The following is a 21,605-nucleotide window of genomic DNA, read 5'->3' as shown; positions in this document are numbered from 1 at the left end:
ACCAGGAGAATAACTATACTTAAGTTGTATGATGTCCAGTCTGTTATTAAACTACCAATGGGTATGGGGTAATCGACTGGGAATTCTCTGCCTTCAAATCTGGTTGTTATCGACAGACTTTCTGAGCTGGGGGGCGGGGGGCATCTGGAGACAGTTAATACTGCCCTCTTTTCCCCAGAGGTTTTCAGCAGAACTTTCTGTTAGCAGAACAGCAGAACAGAAGAGGGTGATATCAGGGTTGTGACTGGTGGGTTGGTATCTGCATGGTACCTTAGCAGAGGAGATGGCATTTAGGAAGGAGTTCCATGTCTTCCACCTTTCACTTCTCAACACTTTCTCCCAGCACAATACACATTATTGTCCAAGCACCAGTATCTGCTTTGCCACATAACAAAAAAGCTTGTAGAATCTTCAGTGGATGAATGATACAGGAGATATTCCATACACACAAACTATTGGAGGTCATTATTTGAGATCATTGACCACAAAGAAAAAGATACAGGTGAGAGACCAGTGTCCAAATAACAATCTGCTCACTACCTTCTGTTCCAGTCTCTGTAATGGCTGTCATGATATTCTGGAGTTTCTAGATGTAGTTGAGGTATGCCTGGATACATACAAGCACAAATAAACTGTCCACCTCCACTCTGGTCTGCTATCTCAGACCAACATGCACCATATTTGGCAGCAAAAAGATCCAGAGTTTATCGCTGGGCAGATTCAAACCATGTGAGGCACATTTTAAAGGGTGGGGAGGGAGGGATTGGAATTCACACATTTTCCAAGACATATAAAAATCTATCGGTAACAGCTTTATTTTTTAATTTCACTGATTCTTATTTCTAATGTGTTGATGCTAATCATACTTTGTGGTGATGACTGAAGTCAAGAACACTTCTTTGTCCTGGTCTTGAAAATAAGACCATGAAACGTATTCACAATGAGTTCTACAATGAAGTAGGCTGGCACTTCAGGTGCAGTATGATCGTATAGAGCACTACAGAGAGACAAGGGCACTTCTTTAGAATGGTCGTGTAGAGCACTACAGAGAGACAAGGGCACTTCTTTAGAATGGTCGTGTAGAGCACTACAGAGAGACAAGGGCACTTCTTTAGAATGGTCGTGTAGAGCACTACAGAGAGACAAGGGCACTTCTTTAGAATGATCGTATAGAGCACTACAGAGAGACAAGGGCACTTCTTTAGAATGGTCGTGTAGAGCACTACAGAGAGACAAGGGCACTTCTTTAGAATGGTCGTGTAGAGCACTACAGAGAGACAAGGGCACTTCTTTAGAATGGTCGTGTAGAGCACTACAGAGAGACAAGGGCACTTCTTTAGGTTGGTAGTGTAGGACACTAAAGAAAGACAAGGGCACTTCTTTAGAATGGTCGTATAGAGCACTACAGAGAGACAAGGGCACTTCTTTAGGATGGTACTGTAGGGCACTAAAAAGAGAGACAAGGGCACTTCTTTAGAATGGTCGTATAGAGCACTACAGAGAGACAAGGGCACTTCTTTAGGTTGGTAGTGTAGGACACTAAAGAAAGACAAGGGCACTTCTTTAGAATGGTCATATAGAGCATGACCCTGTGGCTAAAAGACATGAATTTATCGGATCAGGTCCCAAGATGGTTTCTGCTGTTATACAAATCTGTGAAATTCTTTGGATATCAGACATAGAGAGTGTATGTTTTATGAATGATACTCAGACGTTTTAAAAGCATTCTGTCATGCCCGACTCGTCCGCTCCTCCTGTGTGCCACGCCCCCTGATTACCCACGTGTTTTCTCCCGATTGTACCCAGCTGTATCTAGTTCATTTGCTCAGTCCTGTGCATTTCAGTCCGTGTCTTACCTTAGTCCTTCGTCCGTCATTGATGTTTGTTTGCGTGAGATCCCCGTTCTTGTTATTAAATCCCTGGTTTACCCCGACTTCTGCCTGTCCGCCTGCTTCCTGCCCGTTCGCCTCGCACGATCGCCGCTCTGCCCGCGATCGCTGCCGATCTCCCGTGACACATTCCAGCAGCTAATTAATTTACCATCATAAAGTAACTTGTGGCCACATTCCTTGTGTAACATAGACCCCCTATATCCTTCTATAATTGCTATAAAGTCATCATACACACAACACATTGCAACAGATCAAACATGAAGTAAGAATCCATTTTAGCCCTTAAACGGTAACTAAGCTCCCAATTTAATTTGGCCATGAATTCTCAGAGGATTGGCTTGAATGATTTAATATTAAAAAGGCATACTTAAGAGGAAGGCATGTTGCTAAATAAATTGTGGACATTTTCTAATCAAGCTATCATGAAATATTATTCAGTTCCATGAAGAACCCAGCTTGTGCCAATCTACTGCAAAGAAACAATTCCAGACCTGCGTAATTGATCTATTTATTTTCATAAGCATGAACTTCAGTCAGTTGCTTTAGGTATTTTTCCAACATAAGCTGCTTTGATTTATGCAATATAGACTGTGCAATAACTAAAACCAATAAGAGGAGAGTGATTTTTTTTAAAACTACATCTGGAATATATGGTTGTTTGTGATTGATGGTACCGTTATGCTTCAGATAAGTTCAAGACCATTTTAAAAGAAATGCCAAAACACATGTACATTTAAAAAAAAACATGGAATAAACATTTTAAATATGCAGTGTGGCCACTCAAGTATACAGTGTCTCTGTGTTAGTAGATTATGTATATTTTACATTGTGGGGACCAGGTTTTCAGTCCCATGGGGGAAACTCAATTTTATAAAAATCTGTGACTGCAACCAAAAAAGTAAAAATGATAAAAGACTTGTATTTTTTTTTTGGTATGAATATAAACGTGTGTGTGTCTGACATACACACACACACACACACACACACACACACACAATGTATATCAGACAGTATGATGATAACTACTACAGAAGAGTTAGTTTTCAGTTAGACCTCTAGAGGGAAGTGCACTCCACTTTTACAAGTACTAATTGTGTCAAGTAATGCCATGTTCGCAAAACTGGACAACACAAAATCTGCTGGCAAGTAACAATTTCAGTAGCCAAGTAAACAAATACCAAGGTTTCCACACAGAACCTTCACGGCAGATGCATGGTGCTTCGATGGGAAAAACAGTTCTGCCACAATCTGTGTTTAGGGCCAGTTTCTGACGCAGGTGTTAATTCGTGTCTCCAGGTTATTCACAGTTACAGGAACCTGGGGTCTTTCCCCCCGTGTCGTGATGGGGGATGTTCACAGACTCCTCAATCCTGGCCTGAACAGCCCCAGAAAAATATCCAATTTGGCTGCACAAATGCAGTAATGTAAACAACACTCAGCTGGCTCTGGTTAAAAAGAACAACATACAGACTTCTCTGTCCTGCCGGCTTGCGTGCACCTGACCAGATTCTTAATTTTCATAGGCTAAAGAAACTCCACCTTTAAGTCGTCGATCTGAGCTGTCCCACAACAGCTGGGGGAGGCCAGCGGACCTGGTATGCACCGTGTTAAACCTTTGATTCTTTCAAATGGCTGTGTATGCTTGGACCCCCCCCCCTTTGTTTAATGGGGTCCCAGCTAACAGGGAATATTCCCAGAACTATAGCCAACGTTATGCGAAGGCCTTCTCAAAGTTGACAGAAAATGTTCTAAGAGTAACGTTACTAGAACGTGATTTCCACGTTTTATATTTTAACAAAGGTTCTGTTAATGATAGCATGATAACATCATTACCTGAGCATTCTTTTAACGTAACTAATGTTGAAAAATATTTTTATAATAAAGAAACATTTGTAGTAGTTGTAGTAGCAGGATAACATTCTAGGAACATCGGAGAAACTGGACACTTTGAAGGTTTCCATTCTTTAATCGTAACGCTCGGTAAAAACTGGTACAACGAAAAATTGTTAGCTGGGGTCTCGGAGTTAAAACATGCGTACCGGGACTAAACTAATGCCTGCTTCTCAACACATTCATAATCATGACCTTTTTAATATTGTATATTTCCATAAATAAAATGCTTCATTAGTCTTGTAATTTTTTACTGGCACATCCGAAAACTTCCACATCTGCCACAAGAAACATGCTTATCACATGACTTTTACAGATTTGCTTATTAAAATTTTTAACAAAAAAGGTCACTCATCATTCCCACCCACTGAGGCTTTTGGAGGCCTCCCCCGTCCCTCCAGAGTTTTTGCTTCATACATTGCGAAAATATACACTAGGAATTCTCAAGGCAAAAGACATGCAAACTGAATTAAACAGCGCACGTTTTTCCCATTAACTTCCTGTTTAGGTAGCAAACACAGCTAAAATGGCCCAGGATTAAAACACGTTTCTTCAATGAAATTCAAAGGTATAATGAGAATGGTAGCTCCCACCCCTTGAAGAAGAAAGGCCTTTCACAGAATTCCTTTTTTTGGGGGGGAGGGTTGAGGAAACAGGGACAGTCAAGTCAGCCTATTGTATCCATGGCCACTGTACGGTCCATCTGACCTTTAACCCTGCAGATGATTCAAAATGTGGCATTCAATCAGCCTAAATGTTCTGGTCACCCCTCCCTTTGGACCCTACAGGCAGAGAGTTGTCTCTCCAGACAGTTCTCTTGTGATGGTTCCCCGATGGTTAAATGAGTTGTCTAACCACATCTGGTCATCAAATTCCCTCTCTATCTTCAAGAAACGCCTCAAGACCCGTGTGTTCCAGAAATACCTCTACTCACCTGATACCACTCCACGTTACCGGAATGTTCTTAATGTTGCCTCTTCCAACTTGCCTCACTTGAGTGTCACTTTGAATAGAAGCATCTGTTAACCCAGCAAGAACACACCTGAACACTACTTGCTGCAGGAAGTGTGGTTTGGGGACAAAATGGTCTGGATTCAGGGTCTCCTACATGCAGACAGCTAACTCAGGCAAATACAATTCTTTTCTGACCAAGGACCAAAAAACCAGCGATAAGTGTTTGGATTGTCCAGAGCCAGCGGCTGCAAGCAGACTGAAACCAAGCATTTTTTGACCCGAACGTGTTCTCCCATGGAGCCAAGTAGTCGGCCCTGTCAGGGAGGCACCACAAGCCCCCATCCCTCGCGTTTCCCTGGGCTGCACGCCTGCTGTGATACCCCTCATCTCACTCCTATCCAAATATTTATGGAGTATGTGGTCCTGGCAGGCTGCCAAGGCTGCTGGACAGAGGGTGCAAGTGGACGTGTTCCATGGAGGTTCTGCTCCACCCGCTAGCTCATGATCTGCTCTCATGGAATCTTTACAGGCAAAGAGCTGGGAGAGGATCCTGGAACCAATGGGAATTTTCACAGGACGTGCATGCTTTGATAGTTATTAGGTTACAAGTCTCATAATCATGATACCTATTAACCTAAAACAGCTAATGATTCCTTTGGGGTGCTCATAGCATTGTTACCCTTTTGGTTATCCTTGAAAATGTTAAATACCTGCACCAAAGGTACAACAGCATAGCCTGTCCTGCAAGTCACTAATACTTAGGATCAGTCTCCTGCTGTAATTTTTTTTTTTGCTAGCATTTAATTGGACCAAACAGTCATATCTACCATGCAAACCATAAGACACCTTCCTCCACTGGTTTGACGATGAAGGTAGAGCTGAAATGCGTAACAGGACAGCTGATTAACACCTGGGACCCAAAATGTTCAGTCATGAAATTGTTGCGGAGAGCTAAGATACTGCAGAGCTGCCAGACAGCTGCCTGTCCCTCAGGGCTGCTCTGGCTTTTCTCGAGGGGCACCAACGAGACCATTAGCTTCCTCATCAGGGGACACCCAGTCAGAGACAGACGCTCTTGCACAGTGTATTATGAGGTATGGAGCATAGAAGCCCCGCAGCACATTTCTCCATCATCAAAGCCATGAGCAAACATGTCATTTGATGGCTGGGGGAGGGGGGTCATGTTAATATGGATGTCTAGCTTCCACTTCGGCAGAAGAGCAAGCAGGAAGTCACGCTATTCATGCAGCCTTCCACAAAGGTGGTTCACCACTGTGACCCTGCTCACTTCTGAGTGTAATTTAAAGAGAGAGACTCAGCGAGCAGTTGGAACAAACTCCGTAAAGGCAGCAAACCTTCCTCATTCTCTGAACAGGGTAGAAAAGACTATGAAAAGTTCACTATCTTCTCACCCTAAATACTGAAACAATCTGTTTTTTTTTAATTGTATTTCTGCAGTAATAAGGATGGCACTGTCTTGCAGTGGGATGGGTTTGCAGTAATAAGGGTGGCACTGTCTTGCAGTGGGATGGGTTTGCAGTAATAAGGGTGGCACTGTCTTGCAGTGGGATGGGTTTGCAGTAATAAGGGTGGCACTGTCTTGCAGTGGGATGGGTTTCCTCCAGGTCCACAGATACACTGTTAGGATAACCATTTATAAATTGCCCTTAGGTATGTCTTGTGATGGACTCTTCCAAGGTGGACCACTGTCTTGCCCCCCCATGCTGCCTATTTATAACGATAAATGCACAGAAAATGTAATATATACAGATGCTCCTCTACTTATGAATGAGATACGTTTCGAACGGCCGTTCGTAACTTGAAATGTTCGTAAGTCATTATTCAATATCATTTTAAGGGTATACACAAGTGCAAAGAACTAGGATGCTGGGAGTACGCACGCTACACTGCTGTGCGATGGGAGTGGAGGCCAGAAGTCGTACTGGGCGGAACTGGTGCACAGAAAAAAAAATGATGTTGCGGACAGGAAACGGGAGCCCAATGAACACAATTTGGACTTACAGTCCTCTTCGTTCGTATGTCTGAAAGTTCGTAAGTTGAAGGTTCGTAAGTAGAGGAGCGTCTGTAAATGCAGAAATGGTGCCAAAACCACAAGAATCACTAAAAGCTGATGAATGAATTAGAAATCACCAACTTCTGTCACTCCTTTTAAATAATCCCCCAAGAGGCTATTTGAATAGAAATTCCAGATGGGAGTATTCTGCTACTGTGAAGGTGTAGGGTAACAAATACATCATTGCTGAAAAACTAAATTCACAACTGTCCCAAAACTGACTCAAGAAGGCTTTTAAAACTCTATTCTAATACCTAGCTTCTCCAGCAGAAAGCCAAGTCTGTAATTAAAACCTACCAACTTACACTTAGTGACATCTAAACTGGCCCTTTACTGTGACTATCTGCCTTATAGTTTTGTTCATTATGAGTTATGTCAACCATCCCTGCAGGTAAATGAAACACTCGAGTTTTGACGACGTCAAACGGCCGCTTTTCTCTCCAGCTCAGATTATCCGTTGTTAATTTACCCACAGACAGCTGACCGTTATCCCCAAATGGCTCATACTTCAGGTGATCATCAATGTTTAAGGAATTCAGCTGTGACTCTTCCTCTTCTGAAACAAACCAAAACGCTGAGAATGACAACCTCGCCTTCCCCGCCACCTCAGCCGAAGAACGGGAAAGATTCATGGCTCACAGGCCGGCTTGAGTCCTTTACAAAACAACAGAAGTGCGGCGCCTGTCGGGGAATTCTCACGTGAAAGTGCTTGGATATGATGTGCCCGAATATCTCTCTTTCAAAACAGCTGCCTTCTGTTTTTCTGGAATTTTCTGTCCTAAGGCTCGTGTTGACAAGAAACAGCAGACAAACTTGTATAACTGATCCCTTTCTTTTTAATGGCTCCTTTGCGTTTCTCAAACCCTCTTTCTTGTCCGCCTACAAGTTCCACCTGCCTCTTTGCTGAGGTCTGACATCTGACTAGGGTATGTATTGTGTGCAGAGATTTACTTTTGATCGCCTGTAATGAAACAGACCCTCACTTTGGAAGTTCTGGGACATCCTCAATATCTTAAGCTTCTTTGTTCTGATGATAAAAATTGAGAAATGTGACCCCTGATCTCCTGCCCAATTCATCTCCTGACAGCCTGCCACACCATTCAAGTTAGGCGCCAAAGGAAGGTGGGGACCAGGGTTTTCAAGGCACATGTACAATTTACCATCTTTCCTAGGACATTTTCTCAAAAGTAACTTCTACAAACCAGACACGCCTGTTTTAAGTAACAAAATTATAGACCTTTTTGATATCGGTTGTTAAGGAGTTTTGCTGTGTTGTGGCATTAGATCAATACAATTAACGAATAAGAGCCCAGTCCCCACAAAGGTCTCTATTCTCCATTACAGTGGGCTGATTGTGCCATGAAACGTCCACCAGGCTGCCCCCCCTCCCCACCCCAAGTTCTCAAGGACTATTCAGGGAACCTACCAGGAAGTGGAGATGCCTGTCAAAAAGAACGAGTTCTTCAAAAATACAGAAGAAGCTCTATAGTACAGAAATGCCGCCTGTTACAAATTATAGTCATATGCATGATTTTAAATAGACTACGTTTGCTCATCCATCTTCTGACTGCTAACCCCGGTCAGAGTCTTGGGGGGCCTGGAGTCCATCCCAGGGAGCATGGGGTGCTGGCTGGGGTACATCCTGGACAGGATGCCTGTCTACTGCAGAGCACATACTCCATAGGCAGTAGCCAAACTTGCATGTCTTTAGGCTGTGAGAAGAATCCCATACAATGTCAGGAGCCTGCAAACACTCATACAGAATGGGATTCAAACCCCAGTTCTGGAGGTGTGAGGCACTACGTTTGTGTCATTCATTATTTATTTCTTTCTGAAGGTCCTGAGGTGTGACTACATATCACCTGGAGCCAAACATGAGACACGCAGATGCTAGCAGGTTTGCATGTCTCATCGCTGTGACGTGTTGAAACAAGGTCTCCGTTGGACCCTTTACGCGCATCACGGCACCAGGTTGTCCTGCCCGGGCTTGATTTTCTGACCTTTGACCCTGGAGGGTGAGGCCTGTGGAAAGGTAGGCAGACCAAAGCCAAATGCCAGAGTAATGTTGCCTTCTTCCTCCCCTTCCCATTCATTTACTTGGCTGGATCACCTATAGGCTGAAGAGCTGCCTTTTTCAAAGACAGTCAGTCATCAGCTAGGACCAGACTTCACCCTTGGCTCTGGTCTCCTATTAGCTGTTACCAGCAAATACCAGCACATACCAAATGCAGCGTTAAGGCTGATAACACACATTTATCTCATGTTTGTTACTAGACGAAATCCCCCTGGTCATATTCCTTGGACCAAACTTTTCATTTAAAATATAGGCCCTCTTGACAATCCTCTCTTCTCCGCTATACAGCTGGTGCACATCTCATTGACTGAGAACGATATAACTTTTCTTAAAGGAATGGCTAAAATAAACATTTAAAGAGGGAACTGTACAAAAAGAGCATTCCCCCATCACACACGCATCAGCCCGCTGGTGTACATATAAAACAAAATGAGTTTTAAACCAAACATAACACTACTGCGCGCATACAAATAGATGTATATGCTGGAAGCATCAGGGGTCTTACAAAAGGCTAAGATATCCCCTCAGCAGAGCATTACGAAGCACAGAAGATGCAAACGATGTGACACAGTCCATCCATCGTTTAATTACACCAATGCAGTGCTGGTTACAGAAGCATGTTCCTGAGAGAGGATGGAAGCCATGTCCAGTTCTGGACAGTCTGAGGAATCACACCTGCCATCTCCTCTAAGTCACTCGGAGGTGATACTACGTGTGTGTACAGGGAGCACAGCAGAGGGCCCAGGGCTCAAGCTCATGCTCCTCTCATGTTAATGGTGACCTGCCGTCATCACCGGGTTTCTGTCTGAGAGAAAGTCCCAAATCCAGCCATAGTCTGTGGGGGACTATTGTGCAGAAAGCTGAGCTGTAATCAGTGAACTGCATTCGCACATAGTTCCCCTTGGAGCTGTCGAGATGGATGAGGGTGGCGTGCAGGACAAGCAAGATGGCATCATCAGTCGGTCTGTTTCACCGGTAGGCAAACTGGAATGGGTCTATTGTGCTGAGGATGGAGAAGCAGATAAAGTCTCCATTCCAGCTTTCCCAGGATCCCATATCAGCTGTCCAAGTTCAAAGAATCTAAATGAATATGTAAATTACGGGGTAAGACATTTCCCCCACCATGAACACAGGGAGCAGCCTCACATCATGCTAAGGTGGTAACTACAAAGGTACTCAGCGGCCATTGTGTTTCCATGACATCAGGTGTCACCGGGCTACCGAGTCTCAGACTCGACATTGCAGGTACAGGTAGCCTCTTCAGCAGCGCCTGAAAACCTGGGGCCATCATCCACATTCCACATTGACAAAAAAAACGGCATATCAAACTATCCGCGAAGCCACAGGGTAGAATATTCAGCCATGATAACCTCCTGCATGGTCTGTGTGACCCATCAATCCCCCTCCTACATCTCCATGCTCATACCTTATCACCCAGGGGAAGGAGAACCTTCATAATAGGTTCATAAATCAGCACCTTCTCTGCCCCCCCCAGCAGCCGCCCCATCCCCCGGCCTTCCCCCAAACATCTCAAGATGTAGAGACTGAAGCACACATCACAGCCATGACAAGCAGGACAGGCTACCAGGAATGAAGGAAACGGCATTTTGTGTCCAACAGGTCACACTGAGATTATTTATGATTAGTCATCACTCTTTTCATCACGTTGCATTTTCACAGAAGGCTGCATCCTTCTTGCACCTCACACTGCAGTTTCATCAATGAGAGATAGGTTCCCCAGCTTCTACCAACTTGTCTGTGAACTTCGCACCAGGAACTGAGACCACAGGTCTCATGAAAATGTGTCACCCAGGTCTGGCAGAACAGACCAGAAGGAGAAAGGAGGACAAAAGTTTAGCTAAGAGGCGCTACTCGACTCTGCCATGTCAGGACGGAATTCACTCATGCTATGTCTTGCGCGACACAGAACAAGTGACCTGCTACTTGACGGCCTGCTTCATTCGAGGAATTTTAAAAGTCCAGAGTGAAAGTGGTTTTACGGGTGCAGGGGGGTGGGGGGTCTGCCTGACTCAAAAGTGTCAAGGAACACATGTTGAATAGATCCTACAAGACCTACCTCCTCCCCAACCAAATCCCCCATCCATTATTTCATAAACCTAAGGAGGGGGGTGTACTTCCTGTCATCCGTCATCTTTATGCCCCTTGAAGACTGATAATAAATTTATATGCAAACCAGGGCCTCTTTCTCCAGCTACTTAAATCCATGACACCTTCTGGTTCACCATGCTGTAGTGGATCGCCAATTTCACAAATCTTTAGGTTGGATAGGCTCCAACTGTGTAACAATCAACCATGGGACCTTGCCTGGAGTTTCATTCACTGGACACCACACCCCCCTTCCCAATAATCTCAAACCCATGGCTGACTAATAATTCTCGCAGCTGTTCCAAATCCTGAGACAGTAGCTTCAAGTGATCGAGGGAATCAACACAAGAAAGTAACAAAAAATACAGGGATCTTTGAATCATCCATCAATCCAGCTACCTTCAGGTTCATGGTCGTGGGATAGACTATACAGTACGGGTGCATGACCCGGACAGGTTGCCAATCTATGATAGATGTGTAAGAAATACTTCTATGAAGTGCAAATCCATGAAGTTCAGAATAGAGTGAACCATGTTCAAGAGGATATGACATCACTAGACTGTATCCTAGCCAAACTCTAGGATGGTTATTATCCCTGTTATCCCTGATTGTGGCCCTGATCTCTCCCACCCAGACACGACCCTAGAAAACCAGCTGGGTGAATATTACTGCATTCCATTAGAGGTCGTAACTCATTCCGAGTTCATAGTTGGGAATTTCAGCTGGAACGCCACCTGAAGTTGGAATTTCAACTCATGGAGTCGACACAACCCCGAGCTCAGAATTCAATCTGACTCTGCCCCAGGCGCCTGAGAGACACGTTTCTGAAAAACACCTGAGAGACACGTTTCTGTTCCTTGGAATTGAGTCCCCTGCAGGTAAGTGTCCCAAATCATCCATGATTTACTCTCCATTATGCATACAGATAGACACAAAGGTTTGTGTACGTGCTGGTAAACCACTTCATTTCTAAGTAGATGCTTTTCCCAATGTAAGCTCATCATATTCTCCTAAGGTTATAAATGTATTTTATTACCTCACCTGCTGTTGTGTCTGCTTTCTTAGTGTGTTTTACAGTAGGCTTCCTTAATCCTAAGAATGCCTAAATAACTCCACGATTCCCAAAAATGTAATGTGCAGCTCACTCTTGGCTAGCATGATAAGCAGGCCTCAGAAGCAGTTTGCTGAGGTTCTGGGGTTAGCTAGCTAGCTTGTTGTTAGAATGTGTTCTCTTACCAGGATAGGGAGTGGCACAAGATGAATGGGGGCTTTTGGCAGTGTGAGTTTGTTTAGTGCCATTGCTGTGCTGCGATTAAAGGCTGAGTGAGAACAAGACCTGATCTCTGCCTGTGATGTCAGTGTCACTCACTGTGGTATACTGGGACTCTGCCAGTGATGTCACAGTGTCACCCATTGCAGTATACCAGGACTCTGCCAGTGATGTCATAGTATCACCCGTTGCGGTATACCAGGATTCTGCCGGTGATATCACAGTGTCACCCATTGTGGTATACTGGGACTCTGCCAGTAATGTCACAGTGTCACCCATTGCAGTATACCGGGACTCTGCCAGTGATGTCACAGTGTCACCCATTGCAGTATACCAGGACTCTGCCAGTGATGTCATAGTATCACCCGTTGTGGTATACCAGGATTCTGCCGGTGATATCACAGTGTCACCCATTGTGGTATACTGGGACTCTGCCAGTAATGTCACAGTGTCACCCATTGCAGTATACCGGGACTCTGCCAGTGATGTCACAGTGTCACCCATTGCGGTAAACCAGGACTCTGCCATTTATGTCACAGCGTCACCCATTGCAGTATACCGGGACTCTGCCAGTGATGTCATAGTATCACCCGTTGCGGTATACCAGGACTCTGCCATTTATGTCACAGCGTCACCCATTGCAGTATACTGGGACTCTGCCAGTGATGTCATAGTATCACCCGTTGCGGTATACCAGGATTCTGCCGGTGATATCACAGTGTCACCCATTGTGGTATACTGGGACTCTGCCAGTAATGTCACAGTGTCACCCATTGCGGTAAACCGGGACTCTGCCTGTGTGGAATTCATGAGTGCCAAGTCTTGATCTGTACAAACAGACTAAATAATAATCTCATTGCTGACTTCTCAACATGCAGGGGTGCCATTAAAAATAATCAGACTAATAAATGAATGGTATCATTTAAAAACATCAAGAGTTACCAAACAAGGTTTTAAATCTGAGTAATATAAGGAGGTAAGTGATATGGTCACTGGCTGGTATAATTCTTGGAAAAACAGACCCGTTCAGGTAATGGCGAAATTGCTCAGTTCAAACACAGAGATCCACTGCCATACTCACTAACACAGTGCATGAGAGCAGTTTGTTACAGCTTGATGCCGGATACTAGAACCACCACCAACTATAACTGACTGATGGGAGGCAGCACCTGGGCAGCTGAAGCTCAAAACCCGGAAGTCAATGATGGAGGGCTGTGAGAGTTAATGGGGTGTTAAACCTGCAGGCAAATGACACCCCCTCAAGCACGCCTGCAAATCCTCTCAGTGACTATCAGGTTACAAGCCATGCTGTGGGGGTGGCCTCAGAAGAGCACCAGTTACAAGAGAGAATATTCTGGCAATCCGACAGTGGACAAAAATGTATCTCTGGACCAGTCCTATGGTGCTGCTTATGAAACCTAGAAGGTCTCTTGCACCTTCACAAGTGAGGAGCTCAAAAGCAGTATCGTCACAGATATTACGTGACCGGTGTGATGTCATTTTATATCATGTGCTATCCAGAGTTTATCTGCTTAGAGGGCGGCCAATATTCTGGTTTTCCATGTACAATTAACACAGTATGGATGAAATATGTTACACATAACACTACACCTGGAATGAACTGACATTACATCCCGGGTATTTCCCTGCTTCCTGTCGTGCATTTATTGGACTAGACTTTAGGTGAACAACATCCATACTCTAGATCTGGGAAAGTTAGATGGATAGAAAGATGGATGAAATGACCACAGTACACACATCCAGGATCTGAAACTGGTAACCTTAACTAACCAGCTAACTTTTCAAACTCTGAGGTCCAGTTAGGAAGATCAACCACTGGGACAGATCGCAGTCACTCTGCAGGCTGAACTCCGGCAACAGGGACGAGAAATATGTCAACATGGTCCAGGAAATAGCCCAGAAGACTGATGTCTGGGGTTTTTCCTGCAGGTGATACTGTCCTTGACATCTATGCTTACAAAAATATTTAATTCGCATGGAAACAGCCTGTCCTTTGTGATCTGATGCAAACCACATCAGTTGCCAACAAGAAAGTGAAATGAAGACACTCTACTTACAAATAATCTTCCCAAACATATCAACAACATTTTTTTTCTGTCACTACCGGGCTTCTGAAAGTGGTGCGCTTTGGTTATAAAACATCCGGAATAAAAGCTCCATCAATGGAGCCCATAACAATGGGCTGAGCCAATCAGAGCGCATGCAACCGTGGCTGCCCACCACTAATACAGCTGCCACTCCATTCATAGAATATTGCTTCTCCTGGGGGCTGGAAGCAGAAAGAAAGCTTGAAGAACAGTAGGGGGGCGTGTGCAAGCTCGGGGTAGGTTGGGGCGGTGGGGGTGATCCCATATTACCAACTGTGCCACCGTTGAAAGAGCGCAGTTTTATGACGGTAGGTTTCCCACGGCTTCCAAGTGAATCATTTACCACCCAGAGCAGCTGGTTGATTGCCACAGCATCCCGGAAGTGCAGGCATACCACCAGAACCTGCCGCTTTGGACATCAAAAGCCTGGCCTTTTAAAACCTCACGAGGTACCATGGCATCAGCTCGAAACACTGATGTAAAGCAGCTTGGATCATGCATGCAAGGCAGCTCAGAACATGCATGTAAAGCAGCTCGGAACATGCGTGTAACGCAGCTCGGAACATGCGTGTAAAGCACTGATATTCAGAAGCTCCTCCCACCAGCATGTGACCCCCCCCCCCGCCACACACACACACACACACACACACACCTCCAGCACAACCTTGGGCTGTCGGCTGTTAAAATAGACTCATGGTGATTGATTTCTGCCTTTATGCCTCCCCATAAAAAGCGTTATTCCCTTTGTCTCCTGTGAGGCTGCATTCTCACGTGAACCAGAGGAACATTGATGGCTGCTTAGACTCAGTGAAATCATGGGAAATGACCCAAGCAGCCAAAAGAAGCAGATCAAGCAGCAGAGATATTGCAGAGAAACCGGTGACACTGGGAACATGTTTGACAAACGCACCAATGTTTCCAGCTGAATGAGTTATTCTATTTCAGTCAGGATGCTCCAAGCTCTCCTGCAGTAGTTACGGTTGGAGTCACACGCTGCTCCCCTGTGCCCATTTGCTGGGTCCCTGGAGGCATCATAGCTACTGCAACAGGCCTCAGTCGGCCGCAGGCGAATCAGCACACTCACACAATGGAGCTTGCTGAAGTGTGTGGACGTTCTCTCAGGCCCATTGCCTGCTTATGTGTGCACTGGAAATGTGTGCTTGCACCCAGTTCAGCCCATGAACTTTTGCTCACCCTGCTTCTATCTCACCTGTGACCCAAAGCGTCCTCTCCATTCCCACAGCTGCCAGCCAGAGGACAGGCTGGATTCTATTAGAAGATGCTCACTTTCTTTATGCACTGCAATAGATGCAGCGCAGTGCTAAGATGCCATGACCTTGTGGAGGATCAAAGCATCTTTCGCAGGATATGACAATTGCATGCAGCCACCAGACTGGCCTATAGGAACATCATTGTGGCAACTGGCTTAGATCACCTGGCCAAATATAAATGTTGTAAACTAGCTGACATATGCAGGTTTTCTTACCATTTAGCCCCTCGTTACAGAAGTTGAGCATTGAGCATTTCATGCACAAAAATAAAAGTCTCGACTGTGTACTTGCTCTAACAGTACATGTGATTGCAGGGGTCCTACAGACGGCCATTGTTCTGGAGTTCCGGCACCCTTGAACTTGTAAGAGAACTGGGATCTGTCAGCCAGCCAGGCGCCTGGGGCAGAGGTGCTGTCAGTGACACGGGGGGACGAGGAGTCTGAGGAATTTCCTGTCGTGTGTAGCTATCGCAAAAAACAGCATCCCTGGTTACGGCGTGCGCCCTTACTAGCCATGCTTCAGCTTTCGCTTTGGATAACATCCCAGGCTTCCGGAATCCTCGACAGGAACTCAGGATATTTACAAGCGAGAGAACAAACCAACAAAGCAGGAGATAGTTGAAGGACAGAGAGCGATCATACTAAATGCCGAGCAACTTAGATATCAAACTCACATCATCGAGTTGCATAGTGCAAGGTAAACCTGCCTGGACTTCAGCAATATCAGTCTCATTTACCTACAAACCAATGGATGTGAGGTATTCTAAACAAGGGAAAAGAGCTCTATTGAGCAGCCAGTCAACACCAGCTTATCATCATTTTAAATGATAAGATGAAAGACAAGGGTGCCAAGTACCTTGTCAATCACATTTACTGAGCAACATGTGATTCACGTGCCATTTTGAATGAATGCTCTACTTCACCAGACACCTACAGTACCCTGAAAAGAATAGGGGTGCACACAGCATGGAAGGTGACACCCCCAGAGTGGGAGGGCTACGGAGAACAGGTGAAGTACAGGGGGATATCTAGAGTGGACTCGCCATTAACAGATATGGAGCAGAGACAAGCAATGTTGACAACTTACCATATTGACAGCTGGGCCCTTTGAAGCCTGGAGGACAGTCACAGCGGTGGACTGAGTCCTCACGGCACTGCCCACCATTGAAGCACACACCATCGCTGCAGATAGCTGGGGGGGAGGGAGATAAAAGGGGTCAAAGTCTGAACCATCACTTATGTCAATATAGAACATGGGCCATCCTTCATATTGGCAATTTCAGACACCTGCTTGACAAATCAGCTTTTTTCAACTGTTCGAGCTTCTTTCAGAGAATTTTAATTGCACAATTTAAATTAATCATCCAAAGAACATCAAAATATTAATTTTTAGAGCATAAAGGTAATAAGCGCATGACTAGCTTGTTAAAAACGGCATATATCGAGGTCTGGCATATATTAGATGTTAACTTAACATTCGGTACTCATAGTTGAGATGTTGAATTCAGTAGAAATGGCCAGGGATAAAGATCTGCATTACTTTGATAAGCGCTGAGTTGTTTTGGACAGATGATTGGGTCAGAAAAATTGCATCTTCCCTGAAAGATTACGTCTTGTGGGGAGCTCATGGTCAGCCATGGTGAATACCCAATGAGAGTGGTCTGAGGAGGGAAAAAGTCACGATTCATCAACAGGGTGTTGAGTGGCCAAGACTCATCAATGTGGCATGTGAATGAGACAAATGGCAGGTAGTTTTGATGATGGTCGTGGGAGTTAGCAGCCCTGCTGGGTATTGGGGCTGCGTAATTGCAGGCTAGTCGGAGGGCCCATTCTGACCCCTGTCCACCACCGACAGCACCTACAATGGACATGAAAGCGTTGGAACTGAACCTTGGTAAAATGGAAGAAGGTTACCTGGTCCAATGAATCCCATTGCATCATGTGCATGGCCAAATATGTGTCAATTCATCCATCCATCCATTTTCCAAACCGCTTATCCTACTGGGTCGCAGGGGGTCCGGAGCCTATCCCGGAAGCAATGGGCACGAGGCAGGGAACAACCCAAGACGGGGGGCCAGCCCATCGCAGGGCACACTCACACACCATTCACTCACACATGCACACCTACGGGCAATTTAGCAACTCCAATTAGCCTCAGCATGTTTTTGGACTGTGGGGGGAAACCGGAGTACCCGGAGGAAACCCCACGACGACATGGGGAGAACATGCAAAGTCCACACACATGTGACCCAGGTGGAGACTCGAACCCGGGTTCCAGAGGTGTGAGGCAACAGTGCTAGCCACTGCACTGCCACAAACAGCCACTCTCAGCATGTACTCATTATGGCTGATGGTGAACATGCAACAAGCCAAGCCATTTTGAAGCTACTGAAGCATTCTGCCAGACTGACAGGACGGGATAGCGAGAGGGGACCACACTTCCAGAAGGACAGGTGCCCAGCCCAATGCCATGTGGTGCCCCGAACTGTGTGAAATTCAAAGAGTTCTCCTCAGGGGGGCGCCGTTGTTCAGCGCTGCTGCAGAATCCGTGCAGAGCCAGGCACAAGGAAAGCCACCACATGTCCCACGTTGCCCACCTGGGTGCGCCTGAAGGCTGGGAGGTTCTTTCTCCCTTACATCCCTCCCAGTGTTTGGGCTTTGGTAGAACATAAATGTCCACATGATTTAAATCTCCAAAGGAATCTCCCTCCCTCCCCCTCCTGGTCCTTCCTGGAAGTTGGTCACATATCTCCACAGAACCAGCAGAGAAACCCCCGATTCCCTCACCTTGACCCACTCTCTGAAAGCCCAAACAAAGAAGAAAGCCAGGATCATGTACATTGTACATTTCGGAAAGCCCCAGTGAGAAAACTGATCCCTCGTTCTGTATGCGTCAGGCGTGTTGGACTCAGGTGTGATGCGAACACACTTCTATAATCCTCAAGGCAGGATAGGGCTGGAAAAACACACACATACTTTCCTTTTTCAGTTCACCCCCCAACCACACCTTAGCCCCAAAGCTACAGACCTCCCCAGTTCCAAAACATAAAGCATTTCAAAAAATGTAAAAAAATCTACTTCAAAACAGTGGGCAGGGAAGACTATGAGACAGGATATTTGATGACAATTCCCCTGAGCCACCCCCCTACCCCCCCGCGTACATATTAATGTGTAAATCAATAGGGAGAGTGTGTGTGCAGTTTTGTGAGATTCGTAATATAGGTGGGGCACTGAGGCTTCAATCCACCAAATTGAAACATCATATAGCACAAAAACCATTACTGAATTACTGAAGGCTGTAGGCTTCAATCGCAGGAGCAACCAAGCTGCAATTCAAGTCATCAGTAAGTTTATTTTATTCAACTGTGTTTTTTACTGCTAAAAAATAAACTTAGGATAAAAATGTTGATAATTCCTGAGGCATCCTGGTTCGTCTCCGCTTAGGAGCAGCTGACGATGAGTGAGGTGAGCGCCGATGACAAGAGACTAGAGTAAACAGAGACGCCATCATCGTCATCGTCATCCACGTTGCTCTAGGCTCCCTGCCACTCGCTTTACCAGTCAGGAATCTGTGCTGCTGTCATCACATTCAGGCGCTAACGGGCAAACCTGGGAAATTCAATGGGATCGGACATCCAGCTGGTCCTGAGAGAGCGAGACCTCATTTGGCCTCATTGCCAAAGTGCAGAATCCCAGCATGGGGAAATCATCATTGCAAATACATTTTTGGCAACCGTTTATCTTCAGCCTTTGGTATGGGCCCTTTGTCCCCACAGATTGCTTTAATAAACAAACATGGATCACCTGTGAAAGCAAATCCTTTCCTTCAACTAATCTGAGGGCCCCTCAAATGTTAGACAGGAATTTTAAACCCTAAAACTTGGCCTAAATACTGGGATACTGATTCCAGCACTGAGGCACCACCTTCCACCATCAGCACCATCACTACAACAGGAAGTGACCTCACACTCATACAGTCATACTCAGTACAAAGAGCAATTAACAGTATACAAATAAACCATCCATACATCTTCCAACTGCTTATCCAAGACAGGACCATGGGGATCATGGATGCCATCCCAAGCAGTATAGAGCCCAATGCAGAGATTCATGCTGGACAGGATGCCAGTCCCTCACACATCCATCCATCCATCCATCCATTTTCCAAACCGCTTATCCTACTGGGTCGCGGGGGGTCCGGAGCCTATCCCGGAAGCAAAGGGCACGAGGCAGGGAACAACCCAGGATGGGGGGCCAGCCCATCGCAGGGCACACTCACACACCATTCACACACACATCATTCATTTATACATGCACTCCTACGGGCAATGTAGCAACTCCAATTAGCCTCAGCATGTCTTTGGACTGTGGGGTGAAACCGGAGTACCTGGAGGAAACCCCACGACGACATGGGGAGAACATGCAAACTCCACACACATGCAACCCAGGCGAGACTCGAGACACCCAGAGGTGTGAGGCAACAGTGCTAACCACTGCACCACCATGCCCCCCCCGTGCCTCACACAGTATACAATTAATAAATGGCCAGAATTAAATGCTGTAACTCTGCTGTTTTAAGCAAAAAGAATAAAAAACAAACAGAAAGAAAACAAACATCAAAAAATAACATAAAATCTGAGCACATACTGGCCACAAATTGTTGCCATGTTGCCAGTACCTGTATTGAGAAAACAAGGGAAAATTACAGTCAGTCAGCTGAGGTACTGACCTGGCCAACAAAGTGTATGGCCTGTGTTGCGGATAAAATTACATATTTGTTTTCACATACCTGATCCCCTCCCCTCAAAACCCAGTAAAGGAAGGAGAGTCCATAGCAAACAGAGAGACCTGTCACTCTTTCACTTTGACACAAATGGGCCATCTTACAGTGGATTAAGGGCCCATTTACTCTACAGTAACTGTCTTTATTGGCGAACACGTCTGTTTGATGTCAGATGACAGGCAGGCAGAGAGTGAGCCCCCCCCCCCCCCCAAACCCAGTCTTTAACTCCGCTTAGTGCCGTCAGTGTAATTAGTACTTTAGGCTGTGGCATTTGGGAATGCCGAGCCGCGTGTTTTTCGGCCATGCCGAAGAACGCACAAAATCAAAGGGTTCAAGGAAATCTCAGGAAGGACCACGGGAAGCGAAGTCTGATGTTTTTCTAAAGAGTCACGACAAAGTGATTTGAGGGCTACTTCTTACACAAGTGCCCGTAATTATACATCAGAGCTTACAGTACAAAGCCAGCCTTCTACTTAACAACAAAAGTTTAAGATGAAATGCCAGTGTACCACGTTTGAAGAAGATCTGAAGGTGTACATGCTCTTCTGAGTGTGCAGAAGATGCACTCCTCACTGGGAAGATCCCTTGGGAACAAGTGGGAGAACACAGGGGGATTGGGGGTAGGGGGGACGGTGACATCACCACACCACAGTGATGTTTGCGTAGCTGACGAGCACGAGAAGGGTGAGAAACTGGCACCGAGGCCTGAAGGGTGACAGGATGTTAGGAGGCTAGCGGGAGGCACAGCGAAGGCGTCAGCAAACCGTATCGCAGAAAGACGCCAAATACTCACACACGCACACAAACTCCAGCTGTAAATGCACAGCTAGGCGCCTTTCTCGCCTTGTTGACCCAGCGTCTCATTTTCAGGAAGAGCTGCAGCTTACGAACAGCCTGTTCCCTATCTACTGCCCCCCCCCCCTCCCCAAAATAATTACAAATTCGCAGCACTCCTGGAGCGGGTCGCTCGCTGGACAAGTGAGCTGGAACGGAAAGGAGAGGGATGACTAATGAACCCTAGATGACAGGGTCTCGGAAGGCAAATGGGTTTGCGGAACAGGACTAGGTCGCTGTTTATATCAATGTGGGACTGTGAGGTACTTTTGTCCAAAGCGGATTACAAATTTGTCCACATTAATGGCCGTGCTGGATGAATTGGTGGGGCTTTCACCTTCACCCTCACC

General features: G+C 45.8%; 1 protein-coding gene across 2 annotated transcripts in view; it reads right to left on the bottom strand.

Moving 5' to 3' along the window:
• Nucleotides 1-21,605, bottom strand: part of megf6b (multiple EGF-like-domains 6b) — a 58,445-nt gene that overhangs the window by 28,543 nt on the left and 8,297 nt on the right. For both annotated transcript variants that reach the window (XM_049023960.1, XM_049023962.1), the window contains exon 4: nt 16,726-16,830. In XM_049023960.1, the coding sequence (XP_048879917.1) occupies nt 16,726-16,830 (105 nt within the window). The remainder of the gene's footprint in view (nt 1-16,725; nt 16,831-21,605) is intronic.

Source organism: Brienomyrus brachyistius, chromosome 8 (genome assembly GCF_023856365.1).
Source record: "Brienomyrus brachyistius isolate T26 chromosome 8, BBRACH_0.4, whole genome shotgun sequence".
NCBI lineage: Eukaryota > Metazoa > Chordata > Actinopteri > Osteoglossiformes > Mormyridae > Brienomyrus > Brienomyrus brachyistius.
Note: the sequence above shows the minus strand (reverse complement) of the source record. Positions and strands in the feature narration are given on the sequence as shown.